Source organism: Mobula hypostoma, chromosome 12 (assembly GCF_963921235.1).
Source record: "Mobula hypostoma chromosome 12, sMobHyp1.1, whole genome shotgun sequence".
NCBI classification, from domain to species: Eukaryota; Metazoa; Chordata; class Chondrichthyes; order Myliobatiformes; family Myliobatidae; genus Mobula; species Mobula hypostoma.
This window is the reverse complement of record NC_086108.1, coordinates 102,733,483-102,755,487: the sequence shown is the minus strand read 5'-3', so window position 1 is coordinate 102,755,487 and position 22,005 is coordinate 102,733,483. Positions and strand designations below refer to the sequence as shown.

Genomic DNA, 22,005 nt, shown 5'->3' with positions numbered 1-22,005 from the left:
GTGATAAGATGGAAGGCCAAAGAAATTAAATGACAAAAAGAATTGTAGGAGCCTTGTATCTGTTCTCTATCTGCTTTGTATTCTGTGTTGTGCATTCATTATATTTATCATGGTAACTAGTCACATGAGTGGGAACATGGTAAAGGTGAAGGAAATAAGTTATGTATTCTTGCTTATTTCATAGCAATTTGTTGTTTGGGACTGGTGGATGTCGTATATTTTGCTGACTGCTGAATAGTGCTTATCTTACACTTGAGTATGCTTAAGTTTCATCGCCACAAGATTAGATGTTTGCTAATTGCATAAGAGGATGGAAGAAAGGATTCGACCTTTAGAGCAATCTTTGGAGCTGGGGGCGCATCATGCAAGCTAGTGGCAATTGTTTTGTTTTAGTTATGGTTTAGATTTACCGCTGCAGAAATCCTTATACAATGTACAGCCCTTTTTGTCACCAAACTTTCTCCCTCTTTGGCCCTGTAGTCTTAACCCTTTATAAAAATAAAAGAGATTCTGCGGATGCTGAAAATCTAGAGCAAAACAAAAATGTCTGAGAAACTCATCAGGTCAGGCAACATCTATGGCAAGGGTTCCCAACCTTTTTTTATGCCACGGACCCTGACCATTAACCTAGAGATCTGTGGACCCCAGGTTGGGAACCTCTGATCTATAGAAAGGAATAAACAGTTGACGTTTTGGATCTGAGATCCTTCATCAGGACTGCCCTTTCCAGTCCTGCTGATGAGTTTCAACCTGAAATGTGGATTGTTTATTCCTCTCCATAGATGCTGCCTGACCTGCTGAGTTCCTCCAGCATTTTGTGCGTCTTATCACTTAAGTTTTTTTTTCCTGCACATTTGTTTCTCTGTGTCTTACCACTTGTCAGAATCCGAATCAGGTTTATTATCACCGGCATGTGTTGTGAAATTTGTTAACTTAGCAGCAGCAGTTCAATGCAATACATAATATAGAAGAGAGAAAAAAAAAATAATAATAATAAATAAAGAAGTAAATCAATTACAGTATACGTATATTGAATAGATTAAAAATAGTGCAAAAAACAGAAATAATATATGTTAAAAAGGTGAGGTAGTGTCCAAGAGTTCAATGTCCGTTTAGGAATCGTTTGGCAGAGGGGAAGAAGCTGTTCCTGAATCACTGAGTGTGTGCCTTCAGGCTTCTGTACCTCCTACCTGATGGTAACAGTGAGAGAAAGGCATGTCCTGGGTGCTGGAGGTCCTTAGTAATGGACGCTGCCTTTCTGCTCCCTGAAGATGTCCTGGGTACTTTGTAGGCTAGTACCCAAGATGGAGCTGACTAAGTTTACAACTCTCTGCAGCTTCTTTCGGTCTTGTGTAGTTGGGCCCCTATACCAGACAGTGATTCAGCCTGTCAGAATGTTTTCCATGGTACATCTATAGAAGTTTTTGAGTGTATTTGTTGACATACCAAATCTCTTCAAACTGCTACTGAGTACAGTCGCTGTCTTGCCTTCTTTATAATTGCATTGATATGTTGGGACCAGGTTAGGTCTTCAGAGATCCTGGCATCCAGGAAGTGAAACTGCTCACTCTCTCCACTTCTGATCCCTCTATGGGGATTGGTATGTGTTCCTTCGTCTTACCCTTCCTTAAGTCCACAGTCAGCTCTTTTGTCTTACTGACGTTGAGTGCCAGGCTGTTGCTGCAACACCACTCCACTAGTTGGCATATCTCACTCGCGTACACCCCCTCGTCCCCATCTGTGATTCTACCAGCAATGGTTGTATCATCAGCAAATTTATAGATGGAATTTGAGCTATGCCTCGCCATACAGTCATGGGTATAGAGAGAGTAGAGCAGTGGGCTAAGCACATACCCCTGAGATGCATCAGTGTTGATCGTCAGTGAGGAGGAGATGTTATCACCAATCCACACAAATTGTGGTCGAGGATCCAATTGCAGAGGGAGGTACAGAGGCCCAGGTTCTGCAACTTCTCAATCAGGATTGTGGGAATGATGGTATTAAATGCTGAGCTATAGCTGATGAACAGCATCCTAGCGTAGGTGTTGGTGTTCAGGTGGTCTAATGCTGTGTGAAGAGCTATTGACCTATTGTTATATAGTATTGGCTTATTATTGTTCCATGTACTGAGATACATTAAAAAAAAATTTGTTTTGCATTGTAGTCAGCTGTCGATCCCAGGGGATCATGGGTTTGCGCCACTGGTGTGTCCTCTCCAGAGCGCAAGCTTGAGTGGGAAGATTTGAAGAACCGGCTGTGGCCCATGTAGTGGGTTCCCCTCAGCACGTTACTGATGTAGTCCAAGCAAAAGGCAAGCGCCGATACAGCTTGGCACCAGTGTCGTCACAGAGGTTGCCAGAGTGAAGTTGTAAACAACATCAAACTGCCTTAGGGACCCCGGCTCCAGATTTCTTCCTCGGGGTTTACTCCCGAAGCCCTTCCCATGAGTGGGTATGGCCGCAAGGCAGCGGAGGTTTAAAATCAGAGTTTTCCTTCTCCTAGGTGGGCTGCTGTCCAAGGCCGATGAGCCCCACCTGCCCGAAGCAACTGGTTTTGAGGTGTCAGTGGTCTGGCTTTGCCCCTTCTCTTGTCAGTAGAAACAGTTCCGCTGGGCCTAGAAGCTAAGCCACACGTGAAGGCCAAGAGTTTGATTTGGTTGTCAGAGGCTGTTAGTGACGCACACAATTTGGAGCACTTTATAGGTGGTGGGAGATTATCGCCACTACCACCCCCCTATGACAACCTTAGAAACCTTGCTTTGCATAAACACGAGAGATTCTACAGACGCTGGAAATCCAGAGCAATACCTACAAAATGCTGGAGAAGCTCAACCGGTCAAGCAGGGGGTCTATGGAGGGGAATAAACGGTCAGCATTCTGAGCCGAGACCATTCTTCAGGATGGTTCACAGACAATACACTGATAAACTCCTGCAGTGATTCCCCTGGAGCTGGGATAACTGAATCACATCAAGTCTTGATGAATGATGCCGGCTTGAAACATTGACTATTTATTCCCCTCCATAGATGCCGCCTGATTGCTGAGTTCCTCCAGCATTTTGCATGTGTTGCTCAAGATTTCCAGCATTTGCAGAATCTTTTGTGTTAATGGTATATTGTATTGCAGTTATGGAGGAAAGATTGCAGAAGGCAGTGTTGTATTTACAGAGGATATCACTATTGCTGACCCACAAAGGCAAGCGAAGCTGCAGATGCTGGAATCTGGAATGAAAAGCATAATATTGTAAGAATTCAGAGGATCAGATAGCATCTGTGGAGACCAAATATGTAAGTCAACATTTTGGGTCAGGACCCTTCATCAGGACTGATGCAGGGTCTCGGTTTGGAGCATCAACATACACCTTCTGCTTCCACTGATGCTGTGTGACCTGCTGAGTTCTTCTGGTGTTCAGTTTTTCATTGCTACACATATGTACATCTGATAGTAACTTGCCGGACAATGCAGCAACCTTGTAACTGAACTGTCTGTTTCTTCACAATGTGGCCAGATTTGGGGTGGTGTGGGTAACTCTAACATTTGGTGAACACAGCAGGCCAGGCAGCATCTCTAGGAAGAGATACAGTCGACGTTTCGGGCTGAGACTCTCGGTCCGAAACATCGACTGTACCTCTTCCTAGAGATGTTGCCTAGCCTGCTGCGTTCACCAGCAACTTTTTTGTGTGTTGCTTGAAATTCCAGCATCTGCAGGTTTCCTCGTGTTCAAACTCTAACATTTTCTGTTTTTATTTTGGCTTTCAATTATCTGCAGGACTTTGATTTTGTCCAGGAACAGCCATGGGATCGGGGGTATCTATGCAGGCGCCTATGTGCACCAGAGCAAATGAGTGTGTAAGGGGGAGAAATGAACCTCATTAATTCCACCTACAAAGCCTTTTGTATCGCACTTACCCACATTTCGCCAGGTCTAAGATGGTTTTTATAGCCAGCCAAATGGTTCCAGTGACCTTTACCCCTTCTATTTTGGAAATGATCTGGCAGAGGAGGTGGTGGAAACAGAAACAGTAACCACATTTAAGAGGTATCTTGACAGGCACTTGAATGAGCAAGACGCGCAGGGAAATGGAATTAATGCAGGCAAATAGGATTGAAAAGGTAGGCATTACAGTCAGCATAGACACAACAGACTTAAGGGCCGATTTCAGCACTGTGCAACTTTAGGAAGAAATTCAATATTGCATGTAAAAACTAGGAGGAACATTGCACTTAGCAGATATACCTGGAAGAATTTGTTCAAGAGGGCACATGAGAACAACCTCTTCTGTGCCACAAAGAACAAATGGCAGCTGAGAAAGGAAAGATTGAACAACCAAAAGACCCAACCACTAACCATAGCCACGACTTGCTCTTGCCCACACTGCACCAGAATATGTGGATCCTGGATCATCCTCTACAGCCTCTTGAGGAACCACCAATAGACAACTCCTTAGGAGAACATCATACTCGACTCCAGTGATCACATGACTACAACTCTTATGATTTTAATCTCTATCTCTTTAAACTATTCCTGTTCTTCCACCACCAAAGTTCCCTCTAATTTTTTTTACAGCTGCATGGACCAACCATTGATCTGAGCAGGACACTTTTACATGGCCTTAAAACTGCGCAGCACTTTAAATGCTTCCTTGTAATATGCACTGTGAATATTTAGAATGAAAAGTTAAATAAAAACACATACTTTAGATTACTCACCAAAAAAGTCAGAATATAGAATTTTTTACATCAAACAAACACAAACCGTAACTCATAACACAAGTAAGCAATGTCAAGCAGTCAAACAACTGACAAGCACAATGGCAAAAGTAAACAGTTTTGAATAGATGGCATCAGCGATCAATGGCCAGGGATTTATTAGCAATGAGCTGACTTCCATTCTGTGTCTATTGTTACAATTTGTAACAGTGCTCTAACTTGAAACGCTGACAATGTAGATACATTGGAGACACAAAATACAAAGATTGGGGTAAGTTTATTATTTAGAAAGTTTATGGATTATATTCTTTAACATAATTAATTATAGGGTACTTCACAACAATATTAACATAGATTTTAAAGTTATATTAACATTATACAAAAGAAAATTCTAGCTGCATGGTAACAAAGACTATGAGTGCAAGAGCATTTCAGTTACTGCGCGGCCACAAACCTACGCAGCTGAGAGGGAACAGTGTCCACCACACACCTACTCTCCAATGGCAATGGAGATTTCCTTCCATTATGAACATGAACTCCACAGCCATTTCCCTGTGGGATTCCAATTCCAGTAAAGTTTTCCCCTCTCTGCCAATTCCTCCATCTATAGCATCACAGAAGTCGCTGAGCTTACAGCACAGAAATGGCTCCCCATGACCGTATTGACACTGCAACCATTTAACCAGTCCTACTGACATTCACTATTCAGTCACTTGTAAAATCTGGCTGAGTGAAGGAGGCATCATGGTGTAACTTGCAAAGCATCCTAGTTAATAAACATCTTTCATAATGGTTTTTACGGTTGGCATGTTAAGAAAGGAAGAAAGATCAGCTTTATTTGTCTCTTATGCTTCAACATCGTGAAACATACAGTGAAATGCATTGTTTTGCATCAATGGCCAACAGTGCAGGGATTGTACTGGAAAGCCCATGAGTGTTGCCTTGCTTCTAGCACCAACATAGCATGCCCACAACTTACTCTCCCTAACCCTAGCCATGCATCTTTGGAATGTGGGAGGAAAGACATATGGAAAGCAAAGCAAAATGCAGATACTGACACCCAAACCTCCCTTCCCCTCAGACATCAACCGTCTCAACTTCACCACTCCTTTCTCCAATTCCAACCTCACTCCTTCCGAACGTTCTGCTCGCCACTCCCTCAGTACCAATCCCAACCTCACCATCAAGCCCGTAGACATGGGGGGGTGCTGTAGTAGTCTGGTGTACTGAACTCTACCTTGCAGAGGCCCAGCGACAACTGTTAGGCACCTCCTCTTACTTACACCTTGAACAGGACCCCACTAAGGACAACCAGGCCATTGTCTCCCATCACTGACCTTATCAAATCTGAGGATCTCCCAGCCACTGCCACCAACATCATAGTTCCTGCACCTCCTGTTTCTACCTCCTACCCAAGATCCACAAGCCCATTTGTCCAGGTAGACCTAATGTTTCAGCTTTTTCCTGCCCCACTGAACTCATTTCTGCATACCCTGACTCAGTTTTTCCCCCCTAGTTCAGTCCCTTTCTACCTACACCTGTGACACATCACACGCTCTGGATCTTTTCATTGATTTCAAATTCCCTGGCCCCCATCATCTTATTTTTATTATGGATGCTCAGTCCTTATACACCTCCATCCTCCATCAGGAAGGCCTCAAAGCTTTCCATTTCTTTCTGGACACCAGACAAAACCAGTTCTCCTCCACCACCACTCTACTCTTTCTAGCAGAAGTTGTCTTCACTGTTAGAAATTTCTCCTTTGGCTCCTCTCACTTCCTTCAAACAAAAGGCGTCCTCACTTACCACCCCACCAGCCTCTGCGTCCAGTGCATAATTCTCTACAACTTCTGCCATCTCCAACAGGATCCCACTACCAAGCACATCTTTCCCTCTCCCCCCCACCCCACTTTCTGCTTTCCAAAGGATCTCTGTCTACATGACTCCCTTGTTCATTTGGCCCTCCTGGCACTTACCCTTGCAAGTGGAACAAGTCCTATACCTGTTCCTACACCTCCTCCCTCAGTACCATTCAGGGCCACAAACAGTCCTTCTAGGTGAGGTGACAATTCGGCTTTGCGTCTGTTAGGGTCATATACTGTGTAGGGTGCTTCAGCGTAGCCTCTTGTATACAGATGAGACCTGATGCAGATCGGGAGACTGCTTTGCCGAGCACCTACGCTCCATCCACTAGAAAAAGCGGGATCTCCCAGTGGCCATCCATTTTAATTCCATTTCCCATTCTCATTCCGATATGTTAATCCATGGCCTCGTCCACTGTCATGATGAGGCCACACTCAGGTTGGAGCTTATATTCCGTCTGTGCAGCCTCCAAAGGGATGGAATGAATGTCAATTTCTCAAACTTCAGGTTAGCCCCCCCCCCACCCCTCCTTCACCATTCCCCATCTCCTCTTCCCTCTCTCACTTTATCTCCTTGCCTGCCCATTACCTCCCTCTGGTGCTCCTTCCTCCGTTTCCCTCTTTCATCTTCTTTCATGGCCTTCTATCCTCACCTATCAGACTCCCCCTTCTCCAGCCCTGCATCTTTTCCACCAATCAATTTCCCAGCTCTTTACTTCACCCCTCCCACTCCCAGTTTCACCTATCACCTTGTGTTTCTCCTCCACTCCCCACCCCTACATTTTAACTCTACTCCATATTTTTTTCTCCAGTCCTGCTGAAGGGCCTTGGCTTGAAACGTCGACTGTACTCTTTTCTATAGATGTTGCCTGGCCTGTTGAGTTCCTGCAGCATTTTGTGCGTGTTGCTTGGATTTCCAGCATCTGCAGATTTTCCCTTGTTTGCAGACACTGGAAACAGCTTATAATTTGATTTCTTTCCGGACACCAGCTTTCTGGTTCTCTCCTACCCCCTCCGCAACTTAAAGCCAATTTTTCACTCTCTCCCAGTTCTGGTGAAGAGAGACATCAACACTTTTTTTCTCACTACAGATGCTGCCTGACCTACTGAGTATTTCCAGTATTTTGTTTACATATCACACCATATGTTGTACAACTTAAAATTCTCTGGTGGAAAACAAAACAGTTTTGTTTAACAGTACTTTCTATAACATTCAATTCTGGCAAGACAGCAAAGGGTTTGTGTTGTAAAAGACTGAAAATAATGGGAATATGATTTGGTCAACACAACATGAACTTCAAAAATTCATCTTGGGATATATTGGCAGGCCAGCATTTATTGCTAAACCCGAATACAGGGGTTCCCAACTTTTTTTTATGCCATTTCCTTCCTAGCGTGTCGCACCAGACAGGCAGCCATCCTTGTCTGGCACGTAGTGTCAGGATTGGTCTCCTTTCGGATTAACTGGGTCACGATATGAACGTCCCTGACTTGACCTTTGTTTTTTACGAGGCCAAGTGGCTAGCTCGACGCTCAACCCGGCACGGATGGAAAGCGTGCCCGGGGTGATGGCCCGACTTGGATTCGAACTCGGGAGCCTTCACTCCGAAGTGCGGCGCTGATGTCACTGCGCCACCAGCCGGCACAGACCCCTACCATTTTATGCCATGGACCCCTACCATTAACTGAGGGAACCTTTGCCCTAATAGCTTTTGAAGTCGTGATTTGCCTTAAGCTGATCCAATGAACACAGTGAAAGTGCCCCCACAGAGCTGCCAGAAAGACCCAGGTTCAATTCCTGCAGCTGCCCATAAGGAATGTTGTATTTTCGCCCCATGACTGCGTGGGTTTCCTTTAGGCTTTCTTCCACATTCCAAAGGTGCATGGGTTAATAGGTTAATTGGTCACATGAGTTATTGAGCTGGAAGGGTCTGTTACTGTGCTGTATCTCTAAATAAAATATATACCATGGATTCTAAGATTTTAACCTGTAGCAATGAAGGACCAGTGAGAATTGGCCAAGTTGGGACAGTGCATGATTTCCCCAGTGCCTGTGGCTTTGAGAGAGCTGGTGATTTGCTGCTGTGTACTCAGCAGAAGATGCACACTACCATTATCACGGGCTGATGGAATGAGTAGTTTTCTAAAGTGCTGGAGTGTCACTCAAGTTGGCTCGCCTTATGCTGCATGTTGCTGAGCTTGTTAAGTGTTGTCGGAACTTCATTTATCTAAAATGTGGTGTGAAGTGTATTCTGTCAGATGCTTGTGCATTTTAGATGGTGAAGAGGCTTTAGGGAGTCGGAAATTGAGACACTGCAAGATAACCTACTCTGGACCACATTTCATCCAAACTCTTCTGTAACCAAATACGCTGATGGACTCAAGAGCTTATCATGGTGCCTGTGAATATCCCCATTTAATAAATGAGTCATCATGGTTGTGAAGAGTCAAATTGCAGGACATGGTGTCTGGAAAGAGTACAAGGAGAGATTATCTGAATTCATGGATGCTTAAGATTCAGTTTGCTTTGCCAGAGGAATGTTTTGAGTTTAACTAAAAAAAAGTGAATAAACACATTAACATAATAAGCCAAATATAAAAAAAAGTCAACTTGAATATCACAAAACTTATTGCTTAAAATATTCTCCATCATTCTGTTGGAGGTGTACTGTCAACATTTGAGATCTGGTTTGGAATCCCATGTTTAATGAGACCCGTCAATCAACAGCACTTACAAGGGAAATGACCAGCATATCAAAATGTTAAGTGGGTTTAAAAAAATTCATATGCTTGTCAAATTAATCCCTAAATCGAATGTGTTCTGCAGTAAGGAGCTAACCTGAATTTCTATGATACCACCCACGAGCTTCTCACAGTATCAGAAAGAACCTTTTCACTAAACAAACCTAGTCGCTGTGGAAACGTGAGCAAATTTTTGTACTAGAATCCACGTGATAATGGTTTGACTTGTTTTGGTTGTGGATTCAGGTAATAATTTTGATCAGAACCCCTCATACTATTCAACAAAGTATTTTTAATAGAGAGCACAGAAACAAGTCCTTAAGCAATCTAATCCATTCCAGCCTGGTCTTCTATCAGTCCCCTCTACTTGTACGCAGACCATAAGACATAGGAGCAGAATTAGGCCATTCAGCCCATCAAGTCTGCTCCGCCATTCCATCATGGCTGATCCCAGATCCAACTCAACCCCTTACATCTGCTTTATTGCCATATCCTTTGATTCCAAGACTGATCAAGTAACTATCAGCTTCTGCCTCAAATATATCCACGGACCTGGCCTCCACCGCAGTCTGTGGCAGAGCATTCCACAGATTCACTACTCTCTGGCTAAAAAAATTCCTCCTTACCTCTGTTCTGAAAGGTTGCCCTTCAGTTTTGAGGCTGTGCCCTCTTGTTCCGGATACCCCCACCATAATAAACATCCCCTCCACACCCACCCAATAAACAACAGACAATAGACAATAGGTGCAGGATTAGGCCATTCGGCTCTTCGAGCCAGCACCGCCATTCACTATGATCATGGCTGATCATCCACAATCAGTATCCAGTTCCTGCCTTATCCCCATAACCTTTGATTCCGCTATCTTTAAGAGCTCTATCCATCTCTTTTTTGAAAGCATCCAGAGACTTGGCCTCCACAGCCTTCTGGGGCAGAGCATTCCATATATCCACCACTCTCTGGGTGAAAAAGTTTTTCCTCAGCTCCGTTCTAAATGGCCTACCCCTTATTCTTAAACTGTGGCCTCTGGTTCTGGACTCACCCATCAGCGGGAACATGCTTTCTGCCACCAGCGTGTCCAATCCCTTAATAATCTTATATGTTTCAATAAGATCCCCTCTCAGCCTTCTAAATTCCAGAGTATAAAAGCCCAGTCGCTCCAATCTTTCGACATATGACAGTCCCACCATCCTGGGAATTAACCTTGTGAACCTACGCTGCACTCCCTCAATAGCAAGAATGTCCTTCCTCAAATTTGGAGACCAAAACTGCACACAGTACTCCAGGTGTGGTCTCACCAGGGCCCTATACAGCTGCAGAAGGACCTCTTTGCTCTTATACTCAATTCCCCTTGTTACCCTATCTAGTCCTTTCAACATTTGGTAGGTTTCAATGAGAACCCCACCCATTCTTCTAAATTCCAGTGAGTACAGGTCCAAAGCTGCCGAACAGCCCTTATATGTTAACCCCTTCATTCCCAGAATCATCTTGTGAATCTGCTTTGGGCTCTCTCCAATGACCATAGCTTTCCATACACCTCTGATCCATGTACATATCCATCAAAACTTCTCTTAAGTGTTGCAATTCAAACTGCACCTATCTGCTAGCAGCTCGATTCACACTCACGTTGCCTTCAGACTCAGTGTCCCTACACACACACACACACGCACACGTTACCTTCCGATTCAGTGTCCACACATACACACAAGTTACCTTCTGACTTAGTGTCCTTACACCTCAATGGCCCTATATGCACGTGCACGCGCACACAAACACACACACACACAAACACACACACACACACACACACACCTATCCACTTCAATGTTCAATGTTTAACATGTTGTGTGCTCAGAGATGTCTTTCTGCACACCACTGTTGTAACGCATGGTTATTTGAATTACTGTTGCCTTCCATCAGTGTGAACCTGTCAGGCCATTCTCCTCTGACCCCCCCCCCATAACAAAGTGCTTTCACCCACAGAGCTGCTGCTCACTGGGTGTTCTTTTTGTTTATTGCACCATTCGCTGTAAACTCTAGAGGCTGTTGTGCATGAAAATTCCACGATATCAGCAGTTTCTGAGAAACTCAAACCACCACGACTGGCACCAACAATCATTCCACAGTGAAAGTCACTACGACCACATTTCTCTCCTATTCTGATGTTTGGTTGAACAATGACTGAACCTCTTGACCATACCTGTATGCTCTTATGCATTGAGTTGTTACTACTGAGTTGCTGATTACACGTAGATAGGGACCTAGGCATTGCCTACAAGGCAGGAATTGGCTATGTCTAGTTCCCCTTGAACAGGTTGCTTTGCCAGGCTATTTCAGAGGGCATTTAAAATTCAACCACCAGGGTTGGATCTGGAGTCACTTATAGACCAGAGTGGGTGAAAGTGGCAGATTTGCTTCTTTGAAAGACCTTAATGGACTAGGTTGGTGGCAAAGTGGTGCAGCAGTTTTTGTTGCTGCCACACGGCTCCAGGGACGGGCTTTAATGCTGACCTTGGGTTTTATCTCTATGGAGTTTGCATGTTCTCCCTATTATTCATGAGTTTTGCTTGTGTGCTCTTGCTTCTTACCACATGCCAAAATCATGTCGATAAGTTAAGTGACTGCTGTAAGTCAGTTCTAGTGTAAATGGGTAGCAGAGGAAACAGTGTGGAGTTCATGGACATGTGAGTGAGAATAGTTTACTGAAGGGTATTGGGACTTGTGGGAGTGCTTTGAGTGCTGGCAAAGATTTCATGGGACAAATGGACCCAAAAAATGGGGTGTGTACAAAAATCTGGTAGGTTTTGCATTCCTCGTTGCTATTGGATCTTTTACATCCGAGGCAGGAAAGGGAGATGGAGTCTCGGTTTAACTTCACATCAAAAAGATAAGCACCTGGGGTAGTGCAGCATTCCTTCCGCACTTAGTCACATTCCCATAACACACAAAATGCTGGAGGAGCTCAGCAGCTCAGGCAGCATCAATGTAGGGGAATGAAGAGCCCATGTTTTGGGTCTCAGTCAAAACATCAGCTGTTCATTTCCCTCCATAAATGCTGCCTGAGCTAATGAGTGCCTCCAGCCGTTTGTGTGTGCGTGTGTGTTGCTCAAGATTTCCAGCATCTGCAGAATCTCTTGCCTTAATCACATTCCCAACATGGATTTTATATCCAAACTTTTGCACTGCCATGGCAAACCATAACCACCTGAGGCAGAGGTGAGAAAGACACCCCAGATTTAGATTCAGATTTAGTTATCACATGTATATTGAAGCATACTGACCTGCTGAGTTCCTCCAGCATTTTGTGTGAGTTGCTCCAGTATCTGCAGAATTTCTTGTGTTTATGAAATGTGTTGTTTATTTTAATTGCTAACAAACCCAAAGATGTGGTGGGGGCATCCCACAAGTAATGCCACACATTCCGGCACCAAGATAGCACGCCCACAGTGTTCAGCAGAACATAAAGGCATCTTAGTCTTGAGAGACCATGGATCTGCACCTGGAAAGTCTTCAGGGCGCAGGCCTGGGCAAGGTTGTATGGAAGACCAGCAGTTGCCCATGCTGCAAGTCTCCCCTCTCCACACCAATGTTGTGCAAGGGAAGGGCATTAGGACCCATACAGCTTGGCACCAGTGTCATCGCAGAGCAATGTGTGATTAAGTGCCTTGCTAAAGGACACAACACGTTCCCTCAGCTGGGGCTCGAACTCACGACCTTCAGGTCGCTAGTCCAATGCCTTAACCACTTGGCCACGTGCCCACACAAGCAGAACATCACACACAACAACAGAACAACAATCGCAAATCAAGCCCCTTTATCACCCCCCTCCACACCGTGCGCACGCACACACACACACACACACACACACACAGACACATCTCCAACTCCAGGACTGGCGACCTTCGGGCCTCCAGTCCTGGTCTCCAGACTCAGACTCAGAGACAATGGGCCTTCAAATTTGGGACACACAGGTCATTTACTGGGATGACCTTATTTTGCATGCTTGGGAGTTTTTGCCGCTTTGTCAAAGGTTATGGATACTTTGCAGAAACTTGAAATTTGTCTCCTTACCGACAGCCACAAAACAAAGAAGCCCAATGGAATCCATTAAAGCAAAAGAAAGACTGTCAAACAGCCAATGTGCAGAGCAAAAAAATACAAATTGTGCAAGCAATGAAAGTGAGCAAATAGCATTCAGAGCTGAAGGTCAGGAAAGGGAGTCCACAGAAGCCCCTCAGTGGCGGGTCACAGCCTCAGTTCAGTGCAGAGACAGCATTTTCAGAGAGGTTTAAATTGCTGATACAAAACTGGCTAAATGCTGATGTGGCGGGCATGGATCCTTTGACACCCCCCCCCCCCACACACCCAAGACCTCCAATTCATGAGCAGAAGTTGATAACTGTTAAATACAGCACACCCATGAGAAGCCCCTAATCCTGAGTGTTTGGCAAGGGCAGTCCGGTATAATCCCTCTCACGGGAGGAGAGAAACATCAGGAACGAAAATACTGCCTGGCATTTAGATTCTGCTACGAAAGCAGGTTTAGGAATACAGAATGCTGGAGAGTGCTTCAAAGTTACTTTGTTAAAGTCAAATGGTTTTGTGGGATACCTGCCAGTCACATTGCGCTGATTGGTCTCAGTTCAGTCAGTCTCAAGTGCATTCATTAGCATGTTGATTTGTGCATTAAGTCAGTTTTAACTGTTCATTCATAGCTTAAGTCTTTTGGCCTTCCTTTGGAAATGTTGAAAAGGTGATCTGGTTATGTGGTTATATAGTTATATCTGCACAGCATGTAGAGTTCCTACCATCGTAGCCATACTTGCTGCACCTCCATATATGACTGTTTGGGTACATGTATGATCACTCTGTTACAGAGTGAATGCCACCAAGAGAGTATCTAAGGCAAAACCTAAATTAATGACACATTTGTAGAAGAACATGAGTGATCATAAGACAAAGGAGTGGAATTAGGCCATTCAGCCCATTGACTCTGTTGCACTATTCCATCATGGCTTGTTTATTGTCACTCTTAACCTCATTCTCCTGCCTTCTCCCCATAACCTTTGCCATCTTGAGTAATCAAGAACCTATCACCTCTACTTTAAATACACCCAATGATCTGGCCTCCTCTATGGCCGTCTGTGGCAATGAATTTCACAGATTTACCACCCTCTGGCTAAAGAAATCCCTCCTCATCTCTGTTCTAAAGGGACGTCCTTCTATCCTATTCATTAAAAGTATTCTTTTATCACTGACAGAATTAATTATCTGATTATTCATCCTCACTAGCAAGTTAATTAGACTTTTTGAAAACTTCAGTGATTACATATAATGCAACAGATTAAGGAAGTGAGAGGTTCTGCTCCACTAAAGACATTAAATGGTTTTGTTAATTGCCACTTGATATTGATTGTAAACTTGGAGAAGGATTGATTGAAGACATTACTTTCAGTATCTGTTAGTTCTGATTTTCCCCTTAAAGAATTGTGGTTTTATGCTTATCAAGTTAGAAACTGTCGATACAGGAGAATGATACACTTTCCACTGAAGACAGTCAATCCCAAAATAATGGTGCCTCTTCCCGTACCAAGGTTGAAGGAGGGGTAAAGATCCCTCCATTCTACCACCAGGTAAAGCAGTCTGGGCTTAACCTGAACACAAGAGATTCTCCAGGTGAGGCAACAATTCACCTGTGAGTGTTGGGGTCATCCTGATGTGACCTCCAGTATCTTGATGAGACCGGACATTGATTGGGACACAGCTTCCTCGAGCATCTACATTCCGTCTGCCACAAAAAGTGGGATTTCCTGGTGGTTACCCATCTCAATTCTACTTCCTATTCCCATTGCGACATGTCAGTTCATGGCCTCCTCTACTGCCATGATGAGGCCACATTCAGGTTGGCGGAGCAACACCTTATATTTCGTCTGGGCAGCCTCCAACCTGATGGCATGAACACTGCCTTCCTGAAATTACCGCCCCCCCCCCACTCCTCTCCTTCACCATTTTCCATTCCTGTTTCCCACTCACACCTTCCCTCTGGTGTTCTACCCCCTTCCCTCTCATCCATGGTCCTCTGTCCTCTCCTATCAGATTTCCACTTCTCCAGCCCTTTACCTCTTTCACCAACTAAATACCCAGCTCTTTATCTCACCCCTCCCACTCTCCCGGTTTCACCTATCACCTGCCACCTTGTACTTCTTCCTGTCTTCCCCCTGACCTTAGTCTGACTCCTTCCCCTTTCCTATCCAGTCCTGATGAAGGGTCTCAGCATGAAATGTCGACTGTTTATCCTTTGTTCATAGATGCTGCCAGGCCTGCTGAGTTCCTTTGGCATTTTGTACGCGTTGCTTTGGATTTCCAGCATCTGCTGATTTTCTCATGTTTGAGATTCTGCAGTTGCTGGAAATCTTCAGCAACACACATAAAATGTTAGAGGGACTCAGCAGGTCAGGCAGCATCTCTCAGGCCAAGACCTTTCATCATCAGGACTTAGGGCTTAACCTAAACCCTTTACACTTTGCTGGGATATTACTCCATTTCCCACAGTGGTCCCTTTTCAAGATTCATTATAGAATTAATTAGGAGGGGTATAGATAGGGGCGGGTGGTGAAGGGGAGATGCATCTCTACCAAAGGAGGTGTAAGGTGCTCCTTCCCTCCACTAGCCTGCAGATCACCCTTGGGCAAGGTGTAGCACCTGCTTATCCCTCCCCGCCCCCCAAATCAGGGTTATGTGAAGCCATGGGAACAGGTAGTGGGCTCAATTCCCTCAGCTGCTCTAAGGAGTTTGTATGTTCTCCCCTCTGACTGTGTGGTTTTCCTCCGGCTGCCCTGGTTTCCTCCTACAGCCCCAAGACATACCTGCCTGTAGGTTAATTGGTCCCATGATTTGGCTAGGGTTGCTAGGCAACATGGTTTGAAGGGCTGGAAGGGCCTATTCTGCGCTGTATCTGAATAAATAATAAATAAAATCTACGTTCCTATTTAAGAGTCTCTTCAACATCCCGAATCTATCTGCCTCCACCACTAGCCCTGGTAGCTCATTCAAATCAAAGTAGCAATGATACTGTGAAGAATGAACTCTTGTGGTGTGTATGAAAGTACATTTGTACATTAAGGAGCCAGCTGGGAATATGCTGTCCTAGAGTGGGTACTGAACACGGAGAATGGGTGAGTTAATAATCTTATTATGCAAATCCTTTAGGGAAGAGAGACTACAACATGTTGGAAGTGAAAATGAAGTAGTTTAAACCTAAACAAAGGTCCTAGATTTAGTCAAAAGAGTGTGTTGGCAACGACAGATTGGAAAAATTAATTAAAATACATGAACATTGATCAAAATAGTTCTTACCCTTCAACCATCAGGCTCCTGAACCAGCATGGATAATTTCACTCACCTCGACACTGAACTGATCATTGATCACAGCCTATGCACTGACATTCAAGGACTCCACAACTCACGTTCTCAGTATGCTTTATTTATTGCTTTGATTTGTTTGTTCATTTATTTTTGTATTTGCACAATTTGACTAGCACATTGGTTGTTTGCCAGTGTGTAGCTTTTCATCGATTCTATTGTATTTCTTTGTTCTACCGAGAATGCTTCTGAGGAAATGAAACTCATGGCAGCAAATGGTGACATATACATACTTAGGTGATAAATTTACTTTTAATTTTTAGACTGCTTGGTCAGCATTGAGTTGGACAGGTGACGAAGGACACGAAGGACGTTTGTCCCAGGAAAGGACATCTGTGTGAGAATGAGGCATTGGAGCCAGTGAGCCCAGAGTTCAGGGTCCAAACTTGCAGGCTGCCCCCAACACATCCTTGGGAGTGTTGGTTGTTAATGTAACTGGTGCATTTCACTGTGTGTTAACGTGGACATATGATAAATAAATCTGAATTTGCGTGGGGATGAGGGGCCTGTTTCCACGATGTACAATTAGAATCAGAACCTTTTGATGCCAAAGAATAAACACCAGAACTGTAACATTTAAATATACTTTTCTGATGCAAAAATACAAAAGATGAAGCAAGGCAGTCATAGTTTCTAAAACTGTTGATTATATTAGATATAAAGAGGCATCATACAAATGGGCCAGAAAACAATAGCTGGTTGGAGCATTGAGATCAGTTTAAACTTCAATAAAAAAAAAGGTCCAAGAGGTTGATTAAGTGAGGAGAAACTGAGCATGAAAGGAAACTTACAAGGCACATGAAAATGGTTTGTCAAAGCTTCTAGAGGGAAGTAAAAAGGAAAAGATTTGTGAAGACAAATGTCAGTCCCTTACAGTTAGAAAAACGAAAAGTTCCACTGGGGAACAAAGAAAAATCAGAGCAATTAAACACTAGTTCTGTCTTCAATGGAAGGGAACACAAATGCATCTCAGAAATGCGGGGAATGCAGGGATCTAATGGAAAGGGAGATTTAAAGGAAATTAGTATTAGTTTAAAAACAGTGCTAAAAAAGTTAATGGCACTGAACATTCCCAGGGCCTGATAATCCGTACCCTTGATGAATACAAGAAGTAGCCATCGAAATCATGGAATAGTGAATAGGAATAGTGAATGCATTTGTCATCATCTACTGCACAGAATATGGGATCATTCCTGCAAATTAGGTGGTGGCAAGTGTAAAAGGAGGGAAAGAGAGAACAGGGAACTACAGATCTATTTGCCTAACAACAGCTGTAGGGAAAATGCTTGGTCTATTAATAAAAGATATGATAATAGGATAGTTAGAAAATATCAGTCCTGATAAAGGGTCTTGGCCCAAAACGTCGGCAGTTTATTCCTCTTCATATATGCTGCCTGACTTGCTGTGTTCTTCCAGCACTTTGTGTGTGTTGCTCTGGAATTCCAGCATCTGTAGAATCACTTGTGTTTATGAAAGGAATACTCTGTTTAATATAACTGGTGGAGTTTTCTAAAGAGGTAACTTGTAGAATAGCTCTGGAAGGCTTTGGATAAAATCCCACAAAATGAGGTTAGTGCACAAAATTAAAACATAAGGTATTGGATGTAATACGGATTGAACATAGGTTGACCAGCAGCAAGGTGTGAACGAGGTCATTCTTTGGTAACCAGTGCGGTAACACAGGGATCAGTGTTTGGGAGCCAGCTGGAAAACAATATAAAAGACCAGAGACAAGGCATGGGATCATGAATGACTCCTTCTTGGAGCAGCAAAGGAGATTGAAGCATTGAGGTGAATGTGGATGGGGTCAGCGATAGCTCCCAACAGAGGCAGTCAGCAGCTGGATTGGTGCATGTGGCCCTGGGTCGGCAGCATTAGGAACCGGGTTGGCAATTACTCTTCACGGAAGGACTGAGTCCGTGCAGCTGCTCTCCTCGTATGCAGGTGAAAAGACGTTTCCCGTATTCTCAGATTTGTGTGATTGTTGGACTGTATATTGGTTTCACTCGCTCTTTTGGTGTTTTCTTTCTTTTGGACAATTGGCAGGTGGGTGATGTGTTAATTATTGTGTGTCAGAGGGGGTTGGGGGTTTGGTGTTACGGTTGCTGTTCTTTGCTGCAAGTGAGGGGGTTGGGGATTGTTTTGTGTGGGGGGTTGGGGATTGTTATTATGGCTCTTTTTTGCTGCGGGTGAGGGTGGGATTTTTGGGTCTGCACATTTTGTTTCTTTTCGTTTTCATGCCGGTTGCGGGGGGTGCGGGGAGTTAATGTCTTTTTTTTTCATCAGCACCCATGGTCTTTCTGGATTTAATGGTTATCTGGAGAAGACAAATATCAAGAGTTGTATTGTACATGCATATTTTGACAATAAAATGAACCTATGAAATATATCTTAATGTTCTCAGTGAGGGAACCAAATAAAACAATTCTAAAATAGCAGATGGGCATAAATCTGGATGGGATTGCATGTGAGGAGAGGTTTCAAGATGAATGAGTTGCCAATTCTATGGCAGAAGCAGTATAACACAGAGAAATGTGAAGTTCCACTTTGGTAGAAAAACACTGAAAGGCAGGTGTATTATTTAAATAGTGAGAGATTGGGAAATGTTGATGTAAACAAAAGGATTTCTGGGTCTTCGTATACCCATTACCAAAAGTAAATTTGACCAAAAGATCATAAGACACAGAGGCAGAATTGGGACATTCAGATGATCAAGTAATCTCCACCATTCAATCATGGCTGATTTATTATCCTTCTCAATCCATTCTCCTGCCTTGTCCTTGCAACCTTTGATGGTAAACGGTGTGTTGGATTTATTGCAAGCTCTGAGTACAGGAACAAGGATGTCCTTCTACATTAATAGAGGGTCATAGTGAGAATGCACCTGGAGTATTGTGTGCTGCTTTACCCAAGGAAAGGAGTGAATGGGGTGTCCAGGAAGGGGTGGCACCTCTGGTGAGGGGGCTTGTGTTCATTCTGGGGCAGCTCACTCACCTTTGGTTCCCACGGGACACTCAGCTCTCACCTGTGGCTCCAAGTAGCTGCTTACATGCAAAAGGGGCCACACCCCAGCAGAGGCAGGCTAAAGCAGCCGAGGGTAGTCAGCAGGCCTCATACCCCAGTGAGATGGGGGCTGAGCTGTCCCAGCATGTGTAGTCAGCTCTGGTGGACTGGGCAGATAAGATCAAAAGATAGATCCAATGTCCAGGAAGATGGTTCCGCACTGCCTCATGGAGGGAGAAGGGCATGATGAGGCACATGGTCATCCACTGCAGCCAAGTCAGACACAGTTACGGGGCCATTGGACCTAGACTTCCAATGTCAAGAGAGTGAAGCTGCCCCAGTGCAATGGTTTTCCCACTTTATTTCTCCTGCACAGTTTTCTTCACTGTCACCAACACGACGGACGACCAACCAACCACTTAATGAGGGTAGAAAGCTGAGTGGAGTTTCACCAGAGGGATTGCTGGAGGGATTATTGTATAAAGAGACATTGAGTTCACCAGAGTGTAGAAGAGTAAGAGGAACCCTCAGTGAAATGTTACATTGATTAGACAAGAGTGGATACAAGGAGAATGTTTCTCCGGCTGTGTGGTGCGGTGGTGAATAGTGGTTCTGAAATGAGATGGCAGTGTCTCAGAATAATTTGGATGGAGATGAGGTGAGATTCCTTCATTCAGCAGATGGTGAACCTGTGGTGTAGGAAAAGACACTGAATATATTTAAGAAGTAGATCGTAAGACCATAAAACATCAGAGAAGTATTAGGCCATTTGGCCCATCGAGTCTGCTCTGCCACTCGATCATGGCTGACTTAACGTCTGTTTCAACTCCATTCTCTTGCCTTCTCCCCATAATCACTGACACCCTTATTAATCAAGAACCTATCAACCTCTGCTTTAAATATACCCAATGACTTGACCTCTACAGCTGTCCATGGCAATGAATTTCAGAGTAGGTAGATTTCTCAACAAAAAAAGCAGCAAGGGGTATTGGGAAAGAGTGTGAGCATGTTATTGAGATAGGTGATTGGGCACTGATAGCTTCGAATAGCAGTGCAGATTCATAGGCTGATTGGCCTACTCCGCTCTTATTTTCTACATTTTAGACGGTAGATGGATTGTCAATCAAGCTTCTTCCTGAGAGCTCGAGTACTTCTTGAATGTTGATAATGATACATACATTTTCCTAACTCGTGACTTGTCAGTGCTGGAGAGGGGTTTTAGCACTTCAGGAAGTGAGCAACTTTCCATTGTCGACATTATCAATGGCCTGTTACATGAAGATGTTGCCAGATTAACTGCTGTTTCCTTTCTGATTTTGATGCTATGATTGAACTCCAACAAATCTTTCGGTATTTCTTGTCAGACCACCTGATCTTCCTGAATGAGCAGTGGATGAGGGGGTGGAGTCACAAGGCCTGGTAACACTCCACTTAAAATCCAGAGCACTGGTTAAAAATTGTTGAGTCTTCCATTGCCAAAGTGTTAAAGTGCTACTTTTCAACACACAGTGCCAGATTAATATGTGTCCATTAAATGTACACTAGTACATTTGTGAAACACTTAATGCTTTAAATACTTAACTACTTGCTCTTTCTTCCTTCTGGGATGGTGCAGAAGTTTGTGTTAAAATCCATATGCATTCACTGCACAATCAAAGAGTGGAGGAGCAATGTTTTCCACAGTAAACAGATTAGTGGCAATGTCTTCCTTCTAAACGCATCTTGGAATATTCAGTCCTCCTTCCGAGTTTGTGCGCCTGTGTCAGAGAGTTCACTAGATGGGTGTGAGAAGGTTATATTATGATGTTTGGCCCACTTGGCGAAGATGGCTTTCTCGGTAATGAATCTGTGACCTCCACGGAGGGCTTTTTCGTGCCTGACATACTCTGCGCATTCGTCTTGACTCCCAGGTTCATAGTAATGATAAGGAATTTTTTTGCGTCCACTGGCCCTGTGAAGACTGAAAGAAAAGCATCAATGACATTTTATCCTTGGCACATCCAGACTAGATACTACATCTAAAAAGTATAAAGAAACAAACTTTCTAAGGTGGGTTCTGGGTGTCCATTTTCTGGATAGTTAATTGTGATATCAATGTTCATAGGGAAATCAATAACAGGACAGCAATATCATGAAGGGTCACATCCACACGGCTCATGAACTGTTTGTTCCTCTCCCTTCAGGAGAGAGGCTATGCAGCATCCACACCAGTACCATTAGACTCTAAAACAGTTCCCTCCTACAAGCCCTCTGGCTGATCAACACCTCC

General features: G+C 44.0%; 1 protein-coding gene across 3 annotated transcripts in view; it reads right to left on the bottom strand.

The window, feature by feature from the left end:
• Positions 1 to 22,005, bottom strand: part of st6galnac3 (ST6 (alpha-N-acetyl-neuraminyl-2,3-beta-galactosyl-1,3)-N-acetylgalactosaminide alpha-2,6-sialyltransferase 3) — a 322,126-nt gene that overhangs the window by 18,458 nt on the left and 281,663 nt on the right. For 2 of the 3 annotated variants that reach the window (XM_063064717.1, XM_063064718.1), the window contains exon 5: positions 16,416 to 21,696. The exons of the other annotated variant lie outside the window; for it this stretch is intronic. In XM_063064717.1, coding sequence (XP_062920787.1) covers positions 21,468 to 21,696 — 229 coding nt within the window. In that variant the 3' untranslated portion in view covers positions 16,416 to 21,467. Of the gene's footprint in view, positions 1 to 16,415; positions 21,697 to 22,005 lie in introns of those variants that run through there. 3 annotated transcript variants of the gene reach the window in all.